Source organism: Panthera pardus, unplaced genomic scaffold (genome assembly GCF_024362965.1).
Source record: "Panthera pardus isolate Hobbes unplaced genomic scaffold, ASM2436296v1 HiC_scaffold_21, whole genome shotgun sequence".
Taxonomy (NCBI): Eukaryota; Metazoa; Chordata; class Mammalia; order Carnivora; family Felidae; genus Panthera; species Panthera pardus.
Window position 1 is genome coordinate 62,472,190 of NW_026526777.1, and position 25,390 is coordinate 62,497,579.

Below are 25,390 nucleotides of genomic sequence, written 5' to 3' on the forward strand. Positions count from 1 at the left end.
GGACGGGAGAGTAAGTGAGTCACCTGGGACTGTTACCAGCCTTGTAGAAGTTAGGCTCCTACAGACCCTGGGAGACAGAGACCCTACTATCAGATGTGGGCTGGAACCAGCAGTAAATCCTAGGGATGTGGCCTTGAAGTGTTAGAAACTGTGTTAGTGTTTTGTTCAAGTCTTTCTGGGCCGAGGAAGGGACCCAGTAGAGAGGAGGGCTCATAGCAGTCTGGGCTGAGTGTGGTCAAGAAGCAACTCTTTGTCACTTCCTAGTGACATTGATTACTAACCGCTCTCTCCCCCCCCCCCCAAAGTCTACAGGAAGGGTCCAAAAAATATAACCCAAGAGGCATCTTGTTTCCCTGGAGCCCACCGCGCATCTGTCTCTGAAGAGCCTCGGGATTTACAGCACACCACAGAAATTAAGGGAGACTAATTTGCAGCAGGATCTTTTTCAGGCTTAAAAAACTCCACACAAACACGCGATGGCGCTCTTTAAACCTTAGCAGACCCGACCTGAAGGCCGCAATCAGCAGAGAACTACAACTCCCAGCAGCGCCGGCGAGTGAAAATTACCAACTTCCGGGGACTGTTTCCCGTGGGTCAGCTGCTCCAGCTCCACCCGCGCCATCGGAAGGCAGCACAGTATGCAGGCGGGAGGCGGCGGCCGGGGTCGCGGAGTCGCAGGGTCGCAGGGTCTCAGGGTCGGGGCCGCCGTCGCTTCCACGAGGAGCGAGGCTCACGTCCCGGAAGTGGAGGCCAAGAGAAGCGGCGCCGCGGAGGGGCGTTCTGGCGTCACTTCCGCTGGGGCGGGGCCTCGGGCTCTCCCGCGCAAATTGAAAAGTCTTTGGTGCCCGGCTGCCACCAGGCCCTCTGTGTTCCGAGCCGCCTGCCTCGGGCGAGCTGGCCCAGGGTGAGTTGGGCGCGTCGGGGGTGGGTTTCGGAGCCCCTTCACGGCTCCCTTGGGGCGGACGGGGAGAGCCCTGCCCGGAGAGGGAGCGGAGCGGGCTACGCGTGGGCCCTGGGTGGCGTCCTCTCGGGACTCCTGTCTTCCAGCACGGGGGGATGGGTCCGGCGAGGTCTTCCCGGCCCGGCCGCAGAGTCCCGAGTGCATATCGCGGTGCAGGCCGGCCCGGGGCTGCCCTTCGGGAGGGCAGGGAGGGTCCGCGAGCGCAGGCTCCTGCGTGCGGGACTCCTGCAGGGCTGCCGCCGACCTAGCAGTCTCCCCCGGCGTTTAAATGTGGAAAGTGAACTGTCTTCTTGATGTCGTGCAGGCGAAAGGAAGCGTGTTCTCTGGAATGGGCTTGCGGGCCGCTTGTGCACAGCCTGTGAACAGGAGTGGGGCGGCGAGGTCGCCGGTGTTGTAGCTGGCGTGCCGCTGGCGGGCGCCCTGAGATGATGCCTGCGCAGCGGCCCCCGGCCATTCCCACCACGCTCCAGAGGAAACGTTTATGCGAGCGTATTTACCCAGCTTAGAAGAGACATCAGCTTCACAGAATGTGTGTTACGTCAGTTTTCCTAAAAGTGGAAGAAAACTCTTTTTAGAGGCATTGTCTGAGAGGTGGGAGGCTGATTGTTTTTCTCAAACTGCGGCTTGAGGAGCACCTGCAGCCAGATTACCTGGATTTAAACGTCGGAATCCCCCCACCTGGCTCCGCAGCTGGTGAATGCGCTGCTGAACTAGAGCATCCGAGTTTTGATACAGCATCAAGGTGAGGCTGACTTGCCACCCTGTGCTTTCTTCCTTTCCTTCCAAACGTAGTTTGGTGGGAGAGGTTGATGTTAGGAAACACCAAGCAGCTGTTCAGCCTCACTGCTTTCAGTTTTTATCATGAGGAGTGGGAGTGGGGGGGTGGGTAGGCCGGCTGACCCTTAAACAACAGGGGATTGAACTGTGAGGGTCCACGACAAACAGATTTTTTTCGATACAGTACAGTACTGGTGAAGTTCCTGGGTGATGGTGTGGTGGTCCAGAGCTGATGGCCAAGAAAGAATTCTTGAAGAAGTCTTTGGTACAAAAAGATGATTTTATTGAAGCACAGGGACAGGACCCATGGGCAGGAAGAGCTGCACTGGGGTAACTTTGGGGGTAACTGATTATATCCCCTCAGGTTGGGAGAGGGTTAAGGATAGGGTAGGTCTCTAAGGAATTTTGGAAGCAAGGTTACCAGGACCTTGAGCTGCTGTTAGGAAAATGCCATTAATTACTGCAGTAATACCTGGGATTAGTAAAACCTGGGACCCTTCAGATGCACGTCAGGGGAGGTCATAAGCTTGGAGTATGATTGCCAGCATATATTTTGGGGGAGTTGAGATGAAGGACATTTCCCAAGGAATTTTTATGCTAAAGTAAACTGACAGTGTCCTCCAGGTTGGGATAATGTTAAGCTAAGATTACCTTTTGCCCCTAAGAAAGATTACCTTTTGTCATCATCAAGGCAGCTGAGCTCCTTTACTGTTTCAAGGACTTGTCAATGGTCTGTAAGCAGTAAGGGAATTTAATTTTTCATTTGCCTTAGTTTCCCACATCACCATGGCAAGCACTTACACCCCTTTCCTTTGTTCTTGGGTAGCCAGGAGGTCTGAGGAATATCACACACATTCCACCTGGCGGGGGTGGGGCGGGTGCTAATAGCCTGTACTTAGCCCTCAGCTTGCCCCACAGTCCCTCGGCAGTACTGTAAGTGTGGCTTATGGTTTTCTTAACGTTTTCGTCTCTCTAGCTTACTATAAGAATACAGTATATAACACATGTAACATATGAAATATATGTTAACTGACTTTATGTAATTGGTGAGGCTTTAAGTTTGGGGGGAGTCAAAAGGCATACGTGGATTTTTGACTGGGTAGGGGTGGGTGCAAATAATCCCCCTCCTTGTCCAGAATTTCTGTATAGAAGGGACTTAGGGGCTTCTTTCTGGGCGGGACGGGGTAGGAAGTGAAAGAAGCATTCGTCTGAAATCAGTATTTTGCACAGCGAGCACACTTTCACATTTCTTTGGAGTAACTTTCAGAGAGTCTGATGGAGTTGTCGCTGGGCACCATTGCTGCTTATTAACAGAATGTTGGTTGCTTGGAATAAGACATTCTGATGGCAGCGAATTTAAGTCCTAAAAATGTACCAATTTACTTCTGTAATTCTGTTTATTTTCTCAGTTGAAATGTCTACTTTCCTTCTGTTTGGAGTTTCCACTCCTACGCTGATGTGCATGCTGGCTCTTAACATGCTTGTGTAGAGGCGCTGTGATGCCTTAGCATGCACGGTTTTGTGGCTTTTAGCAATGCCTTTTTGGAGAGAGAGAGAGAGAGAGAGAGAGACTCGTGCTCTTTTAGCACTTTCTGTGTGCCTAGTAGTGTGTTAACAGCTTGAAACATACATGATGATTCCAAGTGAGAAAGCACTTTGGAAAGAATAAATGTTAAGGAACTATCAAGTGACATTAGAGTTAGTGTTAGCGATTAGCGAAAGTATTCTAGATTATGGAAATTGTTGGCAGGGAGGAGCCCAATTGAGTATTAAAGAGGTGATTCTCAAATAAGCAATAACAGTCGCTATATCAATTTCTGATCTCTTCTTATTTTTCTAAACCTTTTGGATAAATATGTTTTGCTTTGAATATTGCTGTTTTCTCTTTCTCCCCTCGTATCATGCAGTTAACTTGGCACAATGGGGATACAAGGATTACTGCAATTTATCAAAGAAGCTTCTGAACCAATCCACGTGAGGAAGTATAAAGGACAGGTAGTAGCTGTGGATACATATTGCTGGCTTCACAAAGGAGCTATTGCTTGTGCTGAAAAACTAGCCAAAGGTGAACCTACTGATAAGTAAGTCTGCACCTTGTGTTAACCCTTTGCCAGTTAAGACTGAGACTTATATTAAATATCCTTTTGTTCATAAATGAGGGAAGTTGTGATGTAGCTCTTTTTGTCCAGTTAATTGCTTTGCCAGAATAGAGCACTAAATGCAATACCTGATCCTTGTTTGGATCCTGGACCGTTGCAGGGTGGGATGTAGCAATGCTGTGCTGCAGCCAGCTCATCCAAGTTCACAGCGCACCACCGTCTTCTCCCAGTTCAGCATTCCGTGACCCCGCATTGGTAGTTTATCCACCGTTGTAATACATTCATGTCCGGGAAATGGACAGATGCTACGGAACAGGCGCCTCCTCTCGCCAAACTGGTTGTTAAATCTTCACCAGAACACACTGGTTATAAGAGCTGTTGAGACAGTTGGACAAAGCTTAGTACAGACTGTATGTGAGATGATATTTTGTTGCTGTTAAATTTCTTGGGTGTGATAATGGTATGGTTGAAGGGATCAGGTATTTATTGTACTATTCTTTCAACTTTTCAGTAGATTTGAAATTTTTCAAAGCAAAAAAAAAAAATGGAAAAAAGGCAAGATTTGGAACCACAAAATATCAGAACTGGAAGGGATGTGAAAGCCTTTTAATCTGTAGATGAGAATGTCAATAACTCATCAGCTGTCACATAGCCCGTTAGGATCCAAGGCAGGATTTGAACCCTGAAGCCTAAATTAGAGTTTCCATGTCCTGTGAAAACATTTTGCTTTAAAAAAAGAAAAGAAAGAAAAAAACTTCCCTGTTCATAATCCATCTCCTCTGGTTTTAAAGAGTATTACTTTATAATACGCAATGCACCTAAAATTTTTTTTCTTTATTTTCATAGGTATGTAGGATTTTGTATGAAATTTGTAAATATGTTACTCTCTCATGGGATCAAGCCTATTCTTGTATTTGATGGATGTACTTTACCTTCTAAAAAGGAAGTGGAAAAGTCTAGAAGAGAGTAAGCTGATTCTCTATTCACTCTAATTGCGTTAAGGTCTGATGCTATAGTCTATACCAATTTTCTTGAATTTTAATTTATTGAGGCTTGCTTCATAGCCTAGTACTTCAACAAATTTCTTGAAATGTTTCATGTGTGCTAGAAAGGAATATGTATTTTCAGTTATTAAGAGGAAGATTGGTTGTCTGTCCAGTAAGTCAAGCTTATTGATTATGGTGCTCAAATCTATCTTTGCTGTTTTGTTTGGTTTTGGTCGTGGGGGGGTGGGGGTAGTGGAATTGTCAATTACCTTATAGTTCTGATCATTTTTGTTTTATTTTGAAGCTATTTTATTGGTTGCATTCAAGTTTAGAATTAGTTACATTCTTGTGGTAACTGTTTTACTAGTGACTCTTAGTCCCTAGTTTTGCTTTTTTGTTCTAAAGTCTTCTGTCCGATTATAACCGTAGCCATAACTTTTCCTTCTATATTCCCACTGTCTTTTTTTATTTGTTTACCTACAGCTTACTACTTCATTGGTTTTAAGGTTTGTCTCTTACAAAGAACACATTACTATGTTTTGTTTTTGTTTTTTTATCCATTCTGTCAATTTTTGCCATTTTTTGAAAAAAAAATTTTTTTTTAAGTTTATTTATCTATTTTGAGGGAGACAGAGCACGAGCAGGGAAGGGGCAGAGAGAGAGAATTCCAAGCAGGCTCCACGCTGCCAGCACAAAGCCAAATGGCAGGGCTCAAACTCCTGAAACTGTGACATCATGACCTGAGCTGAAACCATGACTCAGACTACTCAACCGGCTAAGCCACCTAAGTGCCCCTGAAAATCTTTTAAATGGAGAGTTTATTCTTTTCACATTGACCATTAATTACTAATGTATTTTATATTTGTCCATCTCTCTCTTTTTTTGGGGGGGGAGGTTAACCCCTGCCTTGCTTGACTTCTGGATTGTTTTTTCTACCTTTATTGTCTCTTGTTTCTAGTTGAAAAGTAATGTCTTCTATTTCCCTTAATAGTTAACCCAGAAATTTTATCATTCATGTTTAACTTCACATATTCTAGTAAGTTTCTAACAACAGGCCTCAGAAAGAACTTCTGTATTTTAATAAAACAGGTATCCTCCCCATATTCATCTGCTCTCATTGTCCCTCCCCCCCACACCCCCACTCCCATCTGTGTTTCTAGGTCCCAGAGTCCTTGTGTTGTATAGGAAAGACCCCTGGGCTTAGTTGTCAGAGCTAGTGTGAATCACACCCAGACAGAAGTAAGCCTCGCTGAGGGAGCCATCTGTTAGGGTGCTGCTGTCCTGGCTGTGCTCTCTCTCGGCCTAGATAGGTTAGAGAGAGTTTTTCAGACCTAGGTTTTGGAACCTAGCTGTACTTGGAGGGCTCTGATTCACATACAGAGTCAAATCAGTTTCACGCTGGAGGGTTCTGATTCTTAAAGCCAGAACTTTATAAAGACTGTTTATAAAGGAATAACTGAAACTGTGTGAGCCCACGTTCTATTACAAATAATGTACAGTTTACCAAATATACTCTCAATAAAAGTTAGTTCATTCTAGGTTAGTTCTGAAAGGATTAATGACAGACCTAAACCAGAGCGGCTGAGAGACTAGTCCAAACCACATCCTACCCGGGTGTCGCCCACCGGGTCTTAATTCTAATTGCAGATACTTACTAATTTTCTCTTGCTAAGCTCAAGAATGGCTAAAAACATGTCTCAGCTGCCTGTCTCTGTCCTGCATATTCTTTTTGTCTTTGTAAGATCAGCTTTTTCTGTGCCACTGTAGCAGTGAGAGGGGGCGCTTAAAATCCTTTCCTACAAGTCTCTTCCTCCATGGAGCCCAGTCTGTGGAACTAGGGTATTTGTATGTGTATGCACACATTTACCTAAAGATAAAAACCTCATAAGTTCAGACTGATTCTTCCAAGTCAAACTCAGGACTCGGGGTTTTTACCTCTTCTGCAGTGTATCTTCACCTCCTTTCTTCATACCTAGAATCCTTATTTTCTTTTTCTTTAAATTTTTTTTTTTTTTAACGTTTATTTATTTTTGAGACCGAAAGAGACAGAGCATGAACGGGGGAGGGTCAGAGAGAAGGAGACACAGAATCCTAAACAGGCTCCAGGCTCTGAGCTGTCAGCACAGATCCCGACGCGGGGCTCGAACTCACAGACCGTGAGATCATGACCTGAGCCGAAGTCGGCCGCCCAACCAACTGAGCCACCCAGACGCCCCTAGAATCCTTATTTTCAAGGGTAAAGGGATGACGAAGTTGGAGTATCTTATAATTACTCCTTTGTTCTATCCCAAAATAAATGCACGTATTTTATTATACTCAAGAATAGATTCAGAATAAAATACTGATACCCCTACCAATATGATTATTGAAAATGGTTAAAATTTCTTTCTCCTTTTGCATATGCTTTCTTCCCATTTAAAAATAGTGGTTCCATATTGTTAGAACGTGTGTTATCACTGTCTCCCTGTTTAACCTGTATTTAGTATTCTACAAATTACCACATACTTGATTATTATTGACAGTTTTTATGCAGATGTTATTTTGGTTTTTCTGAAATTTGTTGTCTAGTAGATTCCACAGAAAAGCTCAGAAACAGTATTTCTCAAGTTCTTTATATTCCATAAAGGTGCACCCTTTATACTTAAAAGTTTTTATAAATTTTTTCTTTTTTTTTCAACGTTTTTTATTTATTTTTGGGGCAGAGAGAGACAGAGCATGAACAGGGGAGGGGCAGAGAGAGAGGGAGACACAGAATCGGAAACAGGCTCCAGGCTCCGAGCCATCAGCCCAGAGCCTGACGCGGGGCTCGAACTCACAGACCGCGAGATCGTGACCTGGCTGAAGTCGGACGCTTAACCAACTGCACCACCCAGGCGCCCCTATACTTAAAAGTTTTGATGGTATAAAACCCTTGATTCGTATTTTCTTAAGTGTCTTAATTACTGCATTTTCCCTTGACATAAAGCGTGATGTAAAAAAGTCTGAGGATATGCTTGTGTGTGCATACATGATAAATCACCTGTGTTCTTTTTGACTCGAAGCCCAAAAGATCCAGATTAATGTTCTCAAGCACCTGGTACACACTGTCCAATGAGTCAAAGTTTATTTTTTTTCCCCTAGGAAAATTTCTTGAATTTCTTGAAGTCAGCCTCTTAATATTTTTTTTTCCCCTTGCAGAAGACGACAAGCCAATCTTCTTAAGGGAAAGCAGCTTCTTCGTGAGGGGAAGGTTTCAGAAGCCAGAGAATGTTTTACCCGTTCTATCAATATCACACATGTGATGGCCCACAAAGTCATTAAAGTAAGCCCAATAGGAAATGAAGCCAAAGAGAACAAATGGCCAACTTCATCGAAGCTAGTTATGAGTTGTATATTGATGGGAGAGCAAGAAAATGAAGGGAGGGAAATTACTTTCAGTCTAACCTCAAGGAAGTGGCAGGTCTCAGGAAGAGGAAGCAGGATCTTTTGACAGAGAAGAGTCCACCAGTCTCCAGGGGGAGAAATCCTAAGGACTAAGAGACACTCTCCCTTTTTAGATAAGTGACTTAATGAGCTCCATGGGCACCTTGTTCCGTAGAGACGGAAGTGTTAATTCCTGGAGCATCAGTCTCACCCCACTGCCCTGTAGTCTTCAACATGTATAAACTTCACTTCTGTAGGCCGTCAGGTCTGTAGAACCAGCCTCACTGACTCCGGAACTCTCCGACCCTAGTCTTCCTCAATCAGCTTCTGCTTAAAAGCATCTTACAACCATAGACCTACTTCAGTGGCCCAAAGTCCCAGCCCTCACTTACCCTCCTTCAGGCCTCTGTTCAAACTGCTTGGTAAACAAATAGGAAAATAAATATAGTGATTAAATTCTGTAGTTTTATCAAAACAGTGTCAGGTAGACTTTTGTAGTGTGAAAAGAAAATATATTTTCATAGGGAAAATACATCCAGAGCTCCAAACAAATGTCTTATATGCTTTTGGAGCGTAGCCATTCTGAAGATGCAAGCTTTCTACAACTTGAAATAATTAAAGTTTTCTGGCTTCTATTTTTTTTTTTTTCTCCCCCTGAATGTACAGCTATTTTCTCCAAATTTACAAAGTGATTTTTTTAAAAAAGAATTTTTTAAATTCTTTGTGGCTCTATGATTAGTTCAATATTTGCTAGGACTAAAAGTAGAAACACTTCAAAGGAAATGATTTCTGAAAACAATTATCAGCATGTGCATGTCGAGGCTGGTAGTGAAACAGGAAATTGTTCAGTGCTCTCCAGATGCCATCCTGGAGATTGACCATGATCCTCTCTGGCAGGCTGCCCGGTCCCAGGGAGTAGATTGTCTTGTGGCTCCATACGAAGCAGACGCGCAGCTGGCCTATCTTAACAAAGCTGGTATTGTACAAGCCATAATCACAGAGGACTCTGATCTCCTCGCTTTTGGCTGTAAAAAGGTACTTTACTACTACATACTGTTTTCTGTGCAGTTGGCAATGGTGTAAATCAGGGCACTAAGGTTTTTCTTTTCCAGGAATCATCACTTTATTTAATACCTACAGTTAATATCTACTTTACAATGTTAATAATTATTTTATTTAAAATGCAGGGTTTTGCTGCTTGACATTTGTGTAATCTGGACACTTTTTCAGAGTAAGCTCTTACGGTTAAAAGGTTTTGTTTTATCCGAATTCTTCAGTAGAGTGTAGACTTGCTATTCTTATTTTTGGTAATAATTTATATGCTTTATTTTTTTTCAACTAGGTGAGGTAAATAACTTACCTAACAGGATGTTTTGCAGTTACCTAGAATTATGTATAAAACTGTTTAATGGAAAATTTTATCATGACATAGTAAGGGAGGATTAAGATACAAAACTATAAGATGATCTCATTTTTGTTACTGCCAATGTTATTCATATTATCTACATATTTTATAGATGACTAGAAGGATCTGTTGAAGGGTTAATGTTGGGTAACAGTGACAAATGAGAGGTGTCAGGCAACTTTGGTTTCCTTCTTCCTGAATTTCCCTATTTTCCAAATTCTCTACAATGAACATGTATTACTCTAAGAGAAAGGATTTCTGTATGGATTGTTATTTGATCGCCATGACAACTCTGAATGTCAGTAGGGGGTAAGAGACACTCTTTCTACCAGAGTCAGGGCAAGGGAGTCCTGGTGCAGGACCCTATCTAGACATAGTGTATGTTTCAGTTTAATTTATTTACAAATTGCACAGTGATTACCTGGCCTATCTCTCTTCTCAATGTGATGCTAAATAACAAGAAAGAATTCTTAGGAATATTACAATGGGTTAGATCACGAAACATTAAAATGACCCTTACAGGTACTTAGGTATTTAACAATTTCCCTTCCTTTTGAAGGTGATTTTAAAAATGGACCAGTTTGGAAATGGACTAGAAATTGACCAGGCTCGGCTGGGAATGTGCAGGCAGCTTGGGGACGTGTTCACCGAGGAGAAGTTCCGGTATATGTGCATACTTTCAGGCTGTGACTACCTCTCCTCACTGCGTGGGATCGGGTTAGCAAAGGCCTGCAAAGTGCTCAGACTAGCCAATAATCCGGATATTGTAAAGGTGGGAGTGATTCACCAAGTGCCATATTCAGTTTCCAAACCATTTCTTCCATCATAGATACACCCCTCAGAATATGAATTTTAAATATTCTATCCTGTCAACAGCCCATGTTATGTCATTGAAAGGAAAAAAATGACTAAAACACTAGAATTTTGTTTTTGGCAACTGATGGACCTGTTTTAAGCAATTGACAAATTTTTTAAATGAAGACTTATATAAAGTGACTTAAGGGTAAAGTGTTCTAGATAAAATTAATGTTAAAATTATCTTTCAGTTTCTGTCCTATTGTCTGTTGTAAGTGGTTCTCAAACTTTTTGGTCCACTTACGCTCTTTTTTTTGTTTGTTTTTTTAATTTTTTTAAGTTTATTTATTTATTTTGACAGAGAACAGAGCACACAAGCAGGGGAGAGGCATAAAGAGAAAATCCCCAAGACTTTGCGTGCTAGCAGCACAGAGCCAGATGTGAAGCTCAAACTCACAAACTGAGATCATGACCTGAGCCAAAGTCAAGAGCTGACACTCAACTGATTGAGCCACCCAGGCGCCCCACCACTTACACTCTTAAAAGCTCTTCATGGCAATAATTTTTGTTTAATGGGTTATAGCTATTGATATTTACTGAATGAAATTCAAACAAAACTAAAATGTCTATTAATTTAAAATTAACAATAATAAATTCATGGGGCACCTGGGAGGCTCAGTCAGTTAAGTGTCCAACTCTTAATTGCAGCTCAGGTCATGATCTCATGGTTTGTAAGATCAAGCCCCACATCGGGCTCTGTGCTGACAGTGCAAAGCCTCTTTGGGATTCTCGCTCTTGCTCCCACTCTCAACATATATAGCATATTGTAAAGAAAAATAGCCGTGTCTTCTAAAAACATGAAAATGACAGGAACTGCACATTTATGTAAATCTCTAACATGGCTTGATAGGAGACAGCTGAGTTCTCACATCTACATCCTCATACAATCTGATGCAATATCATGTGCAGGGCATCCTCTGGAAAACTGAGACTCCTCCATCACCACTCTGTCATTTCCCAGATAGCTTTACCTTAAAAAATAAGTATATGTTAAGCTAATTTCCGCCACCTGCCTTGGGCAGTTCTCATCAGGAGTTGGTAGTAGAGCTGGGATTGGAGCCGTGGCACTAACTAGCCTGTGACTCCCGGGCTACTGATTCTCACTCTCTGGCTCTTCACCTGTGAGTGTGATGCGATGATGACTCCATTTTTAATTCTCAGGTTTTGTGTGTTGTTTTGCTTTTTTAGATAAAAGGGACTTTGAGGGTGAGGAATGTGTCTTAACATCACACATGGGAATATAAACTTGACGTTGTAACTGAATTGTTCATTCATTGGGTTAACAGAAAAATCAAAGAAGATACTGTCATAGAGACAATTTTTAGTACTGCAACATGATTGTCTTTTCTGGTAGAGGTTTTTAATGTAGATAAAATTAGTTGATTTTCTGTCTCGCCTCAGCCTCCTGTAATGTGAACCAGTTGGTCTTGGAGATGATACATTCCCTATTCTGTATTTGTAGATAACCAGTAAATATTTTTACATCCATTATTAGGTCATCAAGAAAATTGGACACTATCTTAAGATGAATATAACGGTACCAGAAGATTACATCAAAGGATTTATTCGGGCCAACAATACCTTTCTTTATCAGCTAGTTTTTGATCCCATCAAAAGGAAACTCATCCCTCTGAATGCATATGAAGACGACATTGATCCTGAAACACTGAGCTACGCTGGGCAGTATCCTTTCTGAACCAGAATAGAATTTTGTATTTCTTTCTTATTTTTATGGAGATATTTTTAGTGAAACATTCAGTAAAAAGCCTGTAAATTGTTTTCTGCTTTCTTTTTTATAGTGAAGCCTATCTTTTGTTAATTTTAAATACCATGCTGGTGAAAATTTAGAGCAGCTTTTTGTTTATAACTTGCTAATTACTTGGGTTGACTTGACAGAAACATGTACCGAGTCAGTCACTTAAGGTACCCATGGCAAGGGTGGCATTTCTCGGCAAACAAGCTCGATTTATTAGGAGGGCCATCCTGGGCACCTGTGCACGCCGTGTGCCCTGCTCCTAACCCGGGCTACATACACTCAGTGTGGTTCAGAGCCCTGGGTCGCATATGTGATCTACTAGTGACAAGTAGACACTAGTGAACGACACCTGTGGTTTCAGGAATGCTGAAGGTAGAAAGGATCTGCTGGAGCCCTAAACCTGAGCATTTTCTGCAACGATAGGAAACACTTTTCTATCGTAGTTACACTCATTTGGTTGTTAATGAAAGCATTTTTCCTTAATCTTACCAACCTAGGTATTTTGATGATTCCATAGCTCTTCAAATAGCACTTGGAAATAAAGATATAAATACTTTTGAACAGATCGATAACTACAATCCAGACATTGCTACGGTAACGTCTTAATGAGTTGTTTTTTTTTAAGTGACTTCACTTTTAGAGAGCATGTTTTAGTTAATGTGTTAGGAACTGTGACTAAAGGCAAATCTTCATGTAATAAACATCTTCTAAGGATTGCTGTATCCCAGCTGTTTGCACAATGTGGGTTTAAAACAACTTGATGCTAGAGAAATTGTCTGTCTTAGAACATAGGTATATTGGTTAATTTCCTTAAGTTAAAAAGCAATCACATGATATATTACCAGACCTTTAGATGTGAACATTTCTTTTGTGTCTACAAGCCTCTCTTCTCATCCCATTCCATCCCATTCCATCCCATTCCATTTGCCTTTGGCCTTTGGCATTTTGAAGATTCAAACCTAGAAATGCTACCATTAGAAGGAAAAGCTGGTTTTTTTGCTCGTTGAGCAAATATTGAGTGCCTCTGAGCTCTGTCCTTGAGCCCCTCCATGTTTTCTTCTACTTTTTCCCAATTGTGTATATCCCTTCTGACAACCACCCCCCCCAACCATTCTCTCCTTTCTCTGACTGTTCTCTTTTCTGTTCATATCTATTCCTAAAATAAGTTCAGATGGCTTTACTTACTCATGCAGAAACCTCGCACATCTTTAACCCTATCTCCAGTCTAGTACCAGCCACGTAATTCTGAATGTTTCTTGGATTTCTACGTAAATGTTTTCCTAGAACCTTAAATCCATCCACAGTCAAGAACAAACTCTTTGGGGTGCCTGCGTGACTAGTCAGTTAAGCGTCCAACTTTGACTCAGGTCATGATCTTGTGGGTTGTGAGTTCGAGCCCTGCGTTGGACTCTGTGCTTATATCTCAGAACCTGGAGCCTGCTTCAGATTCTGTCTGCCTCTCTCTCTGCCCCTCCTCCACTCACGCTCTGTCTCTCTCTCAAAAATAAACACGAAAAAAATTTAAAAAAAAAAAGCAACTCTTCATTCCTTATCAGCTTTCCTTAATAACATTTCTCCTTTTTCTTTTTTAGCACTTTTCACTACATAAATTACATCTCAATACTTGATTTTGTGAGTCTTCCCAGCAGAATGCAATTTTCGTAAAGGCAGGACATTAAGAACTTCGCTGCTATATTATTTTTACCATGTTTATCTATGGAAGGAATGAATATCAGCTACATGATCTCTTTCATTCTCAGACTAGAACACTTGGAAATAAACTTTGGCTGCTCTTTCATTGCTAAGTCCTTTTGCTTTTAAGTTGTCCTCCTGAAGGATAGTTTCTTCTTTCACAAAGCTTCTGGTCTAATCCAGGTCTTCCCACCCTTGCTCACTAATTCAGTTCCTGACTTAGCATTTATTAAGCACTGTAATTAGCATAGGTTAGCTAGTGTTCTGGAATATAAACAAAAATAAAATCTAATTCTTCCTCTCTGGTGCTCATTCCTTAGGGGAGGGAGACGTGGTTATATCGATAGAAATAGTAAGTTCTGTAGTAGAGATGTATTCTAGGCTCCATGAAAAAAAAATAAAAAGACCATGCACCTAACTCCACTGGAGAGAATTCTTCATAATAATAGTAGCAAATATTTACGGGGCATTACTATGTTCTAAATACTATTCTAATAACCTTACGCATAGTGACTCATTTACTCTTCGACAAGCCTGTGAGGTCAATATTATTATTCCCATTTTACAAATGAATAAACAACAAGAGGGAGGTTAGGGAAGTTGCCCAGATCACACATTTAAATAATTGGGGAGTTATGATCCCAGGCCAAGCTTTGCTGTCTCCTTGTGGAGAAACATGTGTCCTGGGTTTGCAAATGTCAGTGGGGATTTTCAAGATGATGAGTGACTCCAGGTTGAAGCATGGGTGGAAGAGGGTAGTAAGCAGTTCATTATGGATGGCCCAAGAATGTCCTAGTGTTCCATGTGAAGGAAGCAGAGGGCCTTGAGAAAGAAAAAGAGGTGAGCCTGGAGAAGGTGGCTGCTGATAAACTGGCGACCAGTTGAGCGTTGAAAAGAAATCATTACTGTCAGCTGAAATAAACCAAGCCTACCAGGAGGACACAAATCCCTAATGATACTAGGAAAGAACCTTATGTTGATCATCTCAAATCATGTAAACCTTCCTCTTTTCTGTTTTCCTAGAACCTCTCTATTAATTAGATGTTATTTCTTAGTCCTCTAGTTTTTCTTATTCATGTCTTTGTCCTTTGTTTTTTCCTTGGAAACGTTTGTCTTCCAACTTTGTACTATCCAGTGTAGTAGCCAGTGGCCACATGTGGCCTGTTAAAGATTCTGTTTCACGGATCTTTCTCTGAGAATACCAATTATAATTTCCTGCACATTTTCTGCTGGTGTCTGCATTTTCTGCTCTGAATTGTTTTTGGGTTTTTTTTCTACTTGTTTTGGCCTTTTCTCTTTCATAGTGGAGACTTTTATTCAAACATCTGAAGCTTCTTGTCTATTTGTTCCTATTTGAGAGAGGCACTGAGAAGCTCGAGAAGATTTGTGTGAACAAGTGGGGCCTACAGTTTTGGGCTTTACCCTTGGGTGATCTGGTTGCCAACAAGCTGGCTTGATTTTGTGAAGTCCCAAATGTCAGCATGTTTTCTCTGCACAGTTCCATTTTTCCAAAAAGGGATCCTACAATTTCTACTTGCACATGGAAACGTGGCAGTTTGCATTTTTTTTAATGTTTAATTTTGAGAGAGGGAGACATAGAATCTGAAGCAGGCTCCAGGCTCCGAGCTGTCAGCACAGCCCGACATGGGGCTCGAACTCCCGAACTGCGAGATCATGACCTGAGCTGAAGTCAGACGCTTAACCAACTGAGCCACCCAGGTGCCCCCATGGCAGTTTGCATTTTAAGAGCAGGTTAGGGAAAGTGAGTTGGGGTGAGCCTTTCATTTGATATCTGTCTTTAGATAAATGGATCTTCCCACCTTCTGAAGTGCCTTCTGTTTCTGGGTTTCAGCTGAATAGTTGCTCTGGTTCTGAAGGCAGGTAGGTGTGAGTTGACTGGTCAGTTGGAAGATAAAGGCCCAAGGGTCAAATAATCTTCCTTTTCTTAGCCCTGCCCCATGTAAAGCCTGTGTGGTAACTGGTGCCTTCAATTCCTGAGCTTTTCTCATGTGTGTGCAGGTGAAGTTGACTTCTCTTTGGTATTTTCTGCAGACACTTGGGCTTGATCTCTCTTCTGCTGAGTTCTTAAAATTCCTCTGTCTATACTCTTGTTTGATCGACACAGATATCTTCTAATTTTACTGCAGATGGAGTTTGTGTTTTGTTCTGGGGGATAATAATCAAAAGAAGGGGACTGAAAAGTGTATACTTTGCTATCTTTACACATTTGAATTATTGATATTATAATTTCATCAGGAATTTTTTTTTTAATTTTTTTTTTTTTTAATGTTTATTTATTTTTGAGACAGAGACAGAGCATGAATGGGGGAGGGTCAGAGAGAGGGAGACACAGAATCTGAAACAGGCTCCAGGCTCTGAGCTGTCAGCACAGAACCTGACGCGGGGCTTGAACTCACGGACCGCGAGGTGATGACCCTAGCCGAAGTCGGCCGCTTAACCGACTGAGCCACCCAGGCGCCCCTCATCAGGAATGATTCTTAAGTTGTTTCTTTGTCTCAGAAACTCTATAATATTTGGCTGTATCGATTCTATCCAGTCATTAATGAGAGTATTATGGCTCACTAAGATGTCCATCCCTTTATAGAGAAATTTCTGTAGGAATCCTTAACTGTACAAGCGAATTAATCCTTTTTATTTAAAATTTAGTCTTCCCAGTCTGGTTTTCTACTTGCCTGTTGTCTTTTTCAGTAAAACTGTCAATGGGATCTATTGCCATGAGCCGTTACAATTAAGCTGTTTTTTATAACCATTTCCTCATTTATTCCAAATTACCTTTCTTGTTAATTCTCAAAGTGTATCCTGAATAATGTCACCTTGTTTTATTTATTTTTATCCATTCTTTGAGAGCTTAGATTCATTCCAAGTTAGGTGGGATTTTTGTTGACTGGAATTCATGCCCTGAGTACCAACATTTTTTATGCCTTTGTTAATTTTTCCCTTTGCCTCTCTATTAGAGTTTTATTGATATCCTCTCAATATATCCATGATGCCATTGTGAATAACTTATATTAGCATTAAGAATGACTACTTACCAGCACTTACTGTCAGTAAACTCTTTGTCAGAGAAAGTTTTATGCAAGACTCAGTGTAGACCAAAGTAGCTTTCTGTTTCTCCAGATTGTCCACTGAAGACGGTACCAAGTATGGGTCTAATAGAAACTAGAGTTTTATGAATTAGATTGTTTTGGTTTGAATTCAACCATTTTCTAGAGGTGGGATGGTTGATTACTTTAAATACACTGTTTTATGGTTTTAACTTTCAGGTGCTTTGTAAAGGGTGTGTAAATGACTATTCAGAGGCTTATTACCAGATGCTTGTTAAACTAATTACTATTTTTTGAAACAATACTGGAATTTTAAAAGTACTTTTTTTTGGAGCGCCTGGGTGGCTCCGTCTGTTAACCATCCAACTCTTGATTTCAGCTCAGGTCATGATCCCAGGGTCTTGGGATCGAGTCCTGCGTCAGGCTCTGCACTGAGCATGGAACCTACTTAAGATTCTCTCTCCCTCTCCTTCCCTGACTCTTGCACACACACCCACATGCTCTTTCTCTCTGAAATAAAAATAAGTAAAATGTTTCTAAAAAATAAATTTAAAAGAAAGTACTTTTTTTCTGGCTACATTTGTTCAAGTGCATTTTCATTTCTTGCACTGTTCATCTTAGGAAGATTCACTTTTTCTTAGAAATGAGCTAACAAGGTCACTTGAGTTTCATTAAGAGAAGCAGACCCAGGAATACAAGACACATTTAATGGAAAAGTGTAGTACATCAAAATAGAAAATGTTATTAAAGAACAGATACTTCCTCAGGGTGCCTGGGTGGCTCAGTTGGTTAAGTGTCTGGCTTTGGCTCAGGTCATGATCTCACGGCTCATGGGTTCAAGCCCCACATCGGGCTCTGCTGACAGCTCAGAGTCTGGAGCCTGCTTTGGATTCTGTGTCTCCCTCTTTCTCTGTCCCGCCCCCACTCACACTGTCTGTCTCTCTCTCTCTCACTCTCTCACTCTCTCAAAAATAAATATTAAGAAAAAAGAACAGATATTTCCTCAAAAGCTATTCAAAAGAATAAGTTAATTATTTACTTATAATTTATGTTGATAAGGGAAATGATTTGGCTATTTTCCTTCTTCAAGTAACCCTTTTCCTTTTTACTATTTTAGCCTGCCCAATCAAGAAGTCATAGTTGGAATGACAAAACATGCCAGAAGTCCTCTAATGTTAATAGCATTTGGCATAGGAATTATTGCCCTAGACTTGAACTGAATATTGCTTCAGATGCTATAAGATTGAAGGAAAGTCCAAGTACTGTGGGCATTAAACAAGTGATCAGTGTTAAAGGATTAAATCTTCCAAGGAAGTCATCCATTGTGAAAAGACCAAGAAGTGGTATGTATTTTGCTTGTGGTACATATTGTGAAATATTAGTGAGTGTTGATCACATTTAAGAACTCTTTGCCAAACCCAAGGTCAGTGAGATTTTCTCCTTTATTTTATTTTATTTTATTTTTTCCTAGAACTTCTATAGTTTTAGGTCTTAGATTTTGGTCTTTGATCCATTTTGAATTAATTTTTTATATGGTGTGAGGTAAGGATCAAGGTTCACTTTTTGTGTATGTGGCAATCCATTTGTTATACCACCATTTGTTAAAAGATTGCCCTCTCCCCATGGAATTACCTTGGCACATTTGTTGACAATCAGTTGACCTTAACCATATATTTGTGAGTCTGTTTTAGACTCTATTATTCTGTATCATTGGTCTTTTCCCATCTTCATGCCGGAACATTGTCTTAATTACCATAGCTTTATAGTAAATCTTGGAATTAAGTGAAAGAAGTCCTCTAAGTTTGTTCGTGTTTTGCAAAGTTGTGGCTATTCTCTGATTTTCATAGTTCCATACAATTTTTAGAATCAGCTGTCAATTTAAAAATAAATAGGGGCACCTGGGTGGCTCAGTCAGTTGAGTATCCGACTTTGGCTCAGGTAAGATCTTGTGGTTCCTGAGTTTGAGCCCTGAGTCAGGCTCTGTGCTGACATCTCAGAGCCTGGAGCCTACCTCAGAGTCTGTGTCTCCCTCTCTCTCTCTGTCTGCCACCCCCCCCCCCCCCCCAAACACACTCAAATAAATAAACATTTTAAAAAAATGTTTTTTAATAAGTAAAGCCTGCTGAGATTTTGGATTAGAATTTGGTTGAATCTATGGATCAGTTTTGGGGAGAATTGACTCCTTAACTATACTGGTTTTTTGTTTGTTTTGTTTTTTAATGTTTATATCTTTGAGAGAGAGACGAGTATGAGCAGGGAGGGGCAGAGAGCGAGGGAGACACAGAATCTGAAGCAGGCTCCAGGCTCTGAACTGTCAGCACATAGCTGGACGTGGGGCTCAAACTCACAAACTGCGAGATCATGACCTGAGCCAAACTCGGATGTTCAACCAACTGAGCCACCCAGGCACTCCACTATTTTGGATTTTCTGATCTGATTAGTGAAGTCTTTCATTTTTCTTCAGCAGTGTGTTGTAATTTTTAGTGTGCGGGTCTTACAGACATATATTGTCAAATTTATCACTATGTTTCAGATTTTTGATGTTATTGCAAACACTTTTAATTTTGATTTTTAGTTATTCATTGCTAGAAATACAGTTGACTCTTGAACAAGGATTTGGACTGTCCAGTTCCATTTATATGTGGATTTTTTTTTTTTTATAAATACAGTGCAGTAAATGTATTTTCTCTTTATGATTTTCTTAACATTTTATTCTGTCTAGCTTTATTACAATACAACATATAGCATACAAAATATGTGTTAATTAGCTATGTTATCAGTAAGGCTTTTGGTCAAGAGTAGGCCACTAGTAGTTAAGTCTTCAGGGAGTCCAACGTTATACACAGATTTCTGACTCGAGGGGGTCAGTGCCCTTAACTCTCATGTTCAAGGGTCAACTGTACAATTGACTTTTGTGCTTTAATCTCCTGTTTGACAACCTTACTAAATTTATATATTGGTTCATAGTATCTCTTCTGTAGACTCTGCAGGATTGCTGTATAGATGACCATACTGCCTGCAAATAATGGTAGATTAGTCTGCTTCTCCTTTTCCACTCTAGATGCTGTTTGTTTGTTCATTTGTTTTCCCCTCCTTTTATTTCTTTTTCTTGTCTTCTGGAACCTCCAGTACAATGTTGAACAGAAGTACTGAGAGTGGCATACTAAGTATTGGGCAAAGAAAGGTGTTTTACTTTTCTCCTAGAAGCTGTGTAGAAGTAGAAAGGATGATTGCAATCTGTCCCCTCTCTCTTTTCCTCGGATAGCTACATGAATGAATGAAAGTCTAACAACAAAAATAAAACAAGCCCTTTGTAAATTCAGGTATAGATTATTCATCTTTTGTCAAAATGTATTGATTCCTTCTGCACCTAAATCTTTTCCTGATAATATCTCTGGAGCTTTGTTTCCTTTTCTGAAATGGCAACGATGTTGCCTATTCACAAATTTTTGTATATGTTCTATAGGGTAACCTCTAAAAGCCCCTGGTATGTATCAAGTACAGTATACATGTTAGTTCCTTCCTTCCCTTCTGTTCCCATGAAAATCAGCTATTCATTTTATGTAGGGAGCTTCTTATCTGTAAGTTCTTTATGCTATAACTACCACCTATCACTGGATTTTGTGCCCTAGACACACATCTAAACACAACAACAGAACAGAAAACAGTAAGTTAACCCCTTTAAAAAATGCTTTTGAAGGTTTTTGTTTGTTTGTTTGTTTGTTTGAGAGAGAGACAGAGCATTGAGTGAGGGAGGGGCAGAAAGAGAGGGAGACACAGAATCTGAAGCAGGCTCCAGGCTCTGAGCTATCAGCATAGAGCCTGATGTGGGTCAAACCCATAGACCACAAGATCATGAGCTGAGCCGAAGTCAGACTCAACCGACTGAGCCACCCAAGAGCCCCATAAGTTTACCCCTTTTAGTCAGCAGCCTGTCATAGATTTAGAGACAGCCACTGTGACTCTCCTAAATTTCTTTCCCAAGCTGTTTCTTACCTACCATGTTGTGTTTTGGATACAATGTAGTTTTTAATGATTGTGTGACTATTATAGTCAGTGATTGTTGAAATACAGTCTTCTTACCACAGAGCACAGTAAAAATTAAGAATTATGTCACTATTTCAGCCCTTCACCCAGAGACTATGCTTTAATATTACAAAATAAGATAGCATTAGCTTTTATTAACATTCCTGTCATTTTGCTGCATTTACTGTTTATAATCAGAATCCACTAGTTGTTAAACTAGGTACAGTTATATTTTTAAACTTGAATGTGAAGTAAATTATCTGTATTGAGGCAATCTTCACTATAATCCATTGTTCTGCCTTTATTAAAAAAAATCTTCGTATTGTCTACTAATATATGGGTATTATGTGTGTCACCTGGAAATTAGAGAAGTGTGGCTCCCTGTGTTAAAATGTGTTTGCTTGTGTAACATTTGATGGAATCAGCACAAGTAGAGACACTGAGAGAACGTACACTAGATTCCAGACCGCCGTTCAGCCTGCAGTCTTTGGGGTTCTTCAATTTGCTGCAATTCCACATAATAGCTAATATACAGTTATTTTGCTCTGCATTGTCCACCAGGATAATATGAGACACACTGAGGTGTCCTGCTCAATTCAAAATATGCTAAATCCGTGACATTCCCCCAAATAGCTAGTCTAAAACCTTATCACAAAAGGAAAATGAGGCTAGCCTGCCTAGCATGACTGCTTCTTGGAGAAACCTTGCTGAGGATCCTCAGCGTTTGTTTCCTTCTTCCATAAGGGCCCACAGTTCTCTGCGTAATAAACAAATTTAGGCTTTTGCCAGGAATCAAAATCAAGTTTGCAGATCTGTGGCTTCTTAAAAATCTATACGTTTTTAAATTTGAGGCATCATCGTCTCTCTAGCGTTTGGTACCTGCAACCATTTTTCTGACCTCATAAAGTAGTGAGTACTTATTCCTACGTGAGTGAGGCTGTTCAGAAAGAATTAGTTGGACTGATTTAAAGCACCTTAGCACTGTCTCTGGTGGCCTATGTCAGGCATCAACCTATTGTATTATTTAGTCTTATGATTTATTCTAATGCCATAGAATACATTTGTCACACAGGTTTCTAGGGCCCCATAACTCGGTAATGAGGATCAGAACTGGAGCATAGATGACTTCACGACATGACAGTCACATATACTTCCGAGACTGTAACGTATGGACGGTGTGTAGAAATGGCTGCTGGTTTTATTGGAACATTGTATTTAGTTAGTTAGTTAAAGCACAAGCAGGAGAGGGGCAGAGAGAGAGGGAGACACAGAATCCAAAGCAGGCTCCAGGCTCTGAGCTGTCTTATTGGAACATTTTAAAAGTCAAACAGTAAATCATATATTGGCATGTAAATTGCCTTAATTTCTTTTTTCATTCAAAATCAAGCCTTTAGTATAATAAGTATATAGCCTTACAGAATTGATCGTATCCTGAAATTCTGGTTTCAGTAATTTCACATAAAATCATAAAAACAATGGACGTTAAATCTTAACTAATTTGTGAAATTGTAAACCACAGCTTAAGGGAATTTCCTTTTTCTTCTAAGTCATTCTTGTATCTCCTTTTGGGATGCACTGTTAAAGAAATAAGACTTCATCCTTAAGACAGTGAGATGTGGGCTGTAACATTAAGGCTGAGTCTGCACACGGCAGGCACAAAGATTTACAGACTGTTTTTGTTTCTGTTTAGAGGAGCTGTCAGAAGACGATCTGTTGAGTCAGTATTCCCTTTCATTCACAAAGAAGACCAAGAAAAGTAACTGTGAAGGTCATAAATCATTGAACTCTGAAATGCTCATGCCTGACCTGGTAGATGGAACTACTGTTAAAAAAAACATAAGCACACCACCTACAACAAGAAATAAATTTGCAGCATTTTTACAGAGAAAAAATGAAGAAAGTGGTGCGGTTGTGGTTCCAGGGACACGAAGCAGGTACAGTTTATCTACAGGATGTTGTGTGTCTGTTGTATTATCTACTCTGTTGATATTTATTTCAGCTGTCTTAAATAAGCAGTCCATGGAGTAGGTGTGGGCTTGGCTTAATCCCTTGACCATTTGTATCATGTGTAGCTGTAGTCCTGACTTAAATGCACAGCTATTGTCATGCGGACGCAAAATAAGAACTGTCGACTTATTATATTTTGCATTAGAAAAATTCTCTTGTTTTGGAGGGTCCCCTGCTTCTTTGTTTCTACTTTTTTTAAGAGCTAAAAACAATTTGGCAGGGTATTTTTATTATTATTTTGAGCATTTATTTATTTTTTTATTTTTTTAATTTACATCCAAGTTAATTGGCATCTAGTACAACAATGATTTCAGGGGTAGATTCCTTAATGTCCCTTACCCATTTGGCCCATCCCCCCCCCCCCAACCCCTCTCTCTAGTAACCCTCTGTTTGTTCTCCATATTTAAGAGTCTGTTTTGTCCCCTCCCTGTTTTTATATTATTTTTGCTTCCCTTCCCTTGTGTTCATCTGTTCTGTGTCTTAAAGTCCTCATATGAGTGAAGTCATATGATATTTGTCTTTCTCTGACTGACTAATTCATTTAGCATAATACCCTCTAGTTCCATCCATGTAGCTGCAAATAGCAAGATTTCATTCTTTTTGATCACCGAGTAATACTACATTATATATTATATATACCACATCTTCTTTATCCATTCATCCATCGATGGACATTTGGGCTCTTTCCATACTTTGGCTATTGTTGATAGTGCTGCTCTAAACATGGGGGTGCATGTGTCCCTTCGAAGCAGCACACCTGTATCCCATGGATAAATGCCTAGTAGTGCCATTGCATCTCCCTGATGATAAATGATGTAGAGCATTTTTTCATGTGTCAGTTGGCCACCTGGATGTCTTCTTTGGCAAAGTGTCTATTCATGTGTTTTGCCCATTTCTTCACTGGATTATTTGTTTTTTGAGTGTTGAGTTTGGTAAGTTCTTTATAGATTTTGGATGCAAGGTATTTTTAGAAGTACATTTAAATACAGATGACTATAGAGCTCTAATATTAATTGAAAACTAATACCACACTAAGCATTGGGTTACAAAAATGAGAGACCTAGTATTTGTTGAGAAGCTTATAGTCCAGTTGCAAAAATAGATCCGTAAAGGAAATCTATACAGTGTGGTGGGTACAGTGACAAAAGTATCCCTGAGGTGTTCTGGGGGCATTAAATGGACGTCTCATGCAGATTGGGTGGTTAGGAAGGGGCAGGGGTCAGGTGCCATTACAAAGAATGCAGCCTCTACCTTCCCGGCAGAGGCATGGAGCTGGGCAGCGGCATGGGGCAAGCATGGGGACAGCTTCTTGCTGTCAGTCGCTCTTATTAGCTGCCAAAATGCAAGTCTAGAAGGATGCTGAGGGAGCAGAAATAGGCACAAGGCCAGTTCAGTTTGCAAGCCAGGCTAAGGAACTTCTCATCTTTAGAGGTAACAGGAGATATTTGGAGGGTTTTGGTCAGGGTAGGGTATGACTTGATCATACCTGCTTTTGATGGACCACTCCAAGTGTGCCATGAAGGATGGATTCTAGAAGACCAAAGTGGAACAGAAAGATTGGGTAGGCTGTTCTGTAGTCCCTGTGAGTGATGATGAGATTTTGGGGTCAGGATAATGTAGGGGTCTGGAGTTTATACCCTGGGATTGGACCGCCTCGATTTGAATCCCATCCTGTTCACTCATGAGATGTTTGACTTAGGTAAGCGGACTTCTGGGTGCTTCAGTTCCCTCTTTTTTTTTTTTTTTTTTTGTTTATTTTTGAGAGAGAGAAAGAGAGCATGTGCATGAGTGGGTGTGGGGACCAGAGAGAGCAGGGAGAGAAGTCCAAGCAGGCTCTGGGCTGTCAGCCCAACACGGGGCTCAAACTCACAAACCATGATATCATGACCTGAGCTAAAATCAAGTCTGACGCTTGACCGACTGAGCCACCTAGGCGCACCCTCTTTAAAAAATGGGACCAACATCTCTGACAACCTCAGGGCCACTGAGAGGATTAAATTAATACTGTAAATAAAGGTGCCTAAAACAGTACCTGATAGATGATCAATACACAATGAATAGCTCTTCTTCTGTTGTCTGGGTGGTGAAGTCACAACGAGCAACAGGACGTCTCAGTGTCGAAAGTTATGTGGGCACATGAGGTAGCAACTCTGAGAACCGAGCAGCCCCCGCATTCCCCTTGGAAGACTTGGAGAGGCTGTTGTCTTCAAGTGTATACACCAGGCTGAGCCAGGCTGTCTGACCATGACTGTGGGAAGTGGGCAGGAAGGAACCCCCCACTGCTCCTCTCCCATCAGGCCTTCTCAAGGGAACAGCCATGTCCCAATTAAAGGATCATTTTGATTTTGCCTTTCCTAGT

General features: G+C 40.8%; 1 protein-coding gene across 3 annotated transcripts in view; it reads left to right on the forward strand.

The window, feature by feature from the left end:
- The first annotated feature begins 416 nt into the window (after positions 1-416).
- The window catches only part of EXO1 (exonuclease 1), a 38,552-nt gene continuing 13,578 nt past the window's right edge, over positions 417-25,390 (forward strand). Inside the window, exons 1-11 of one of the 3 annotated variants that reach the window (XM_019423037.2) lie at positions 420-904; positions 1,266-1,703; positions 3,646-3,819; positions 4,684-4,803; positions 8,001-8,124; positions 9,123-9,260; positions 10,190-10,402; positions 11,981-12,168; positions 12,739-12,835; positions 18,116-18,341; positions 22,715-22,958. In XM_019423037.2, coding sequence (XP_019278582.2) covers positions 3,659-3,819; positions 4,684-4,803; positions 8,001-8,124; positions 9,123-9,260; positions 10,190-10,402; positions 11,981-12,168; positions 12,739-12,835; positions 18,116-18,341; positions 22,715-22,958 — 1,511 coding nt within the window. In that variant the 5' untranslated portion in view covers positions 420-904; positions 1,266-1,703; positions 3,646-3,658. Of the gene's footprint in view, positions 905-1,265; positions 1,704-3,645; positions 3,820-4,683; positions 4,804-8,000; positions 8,125-9,122; positions 9,261-10,189; positions 10,403-11,980; positions 12,169-12,738; positions 12,836-18,115; positions 18,342-22,714; positions 22,959-25,390 lie in introns of those variants that run through there. The other 2 variants (XM_019423085.2, XM_019423074.2) reach the window with 2 other exon arrangements.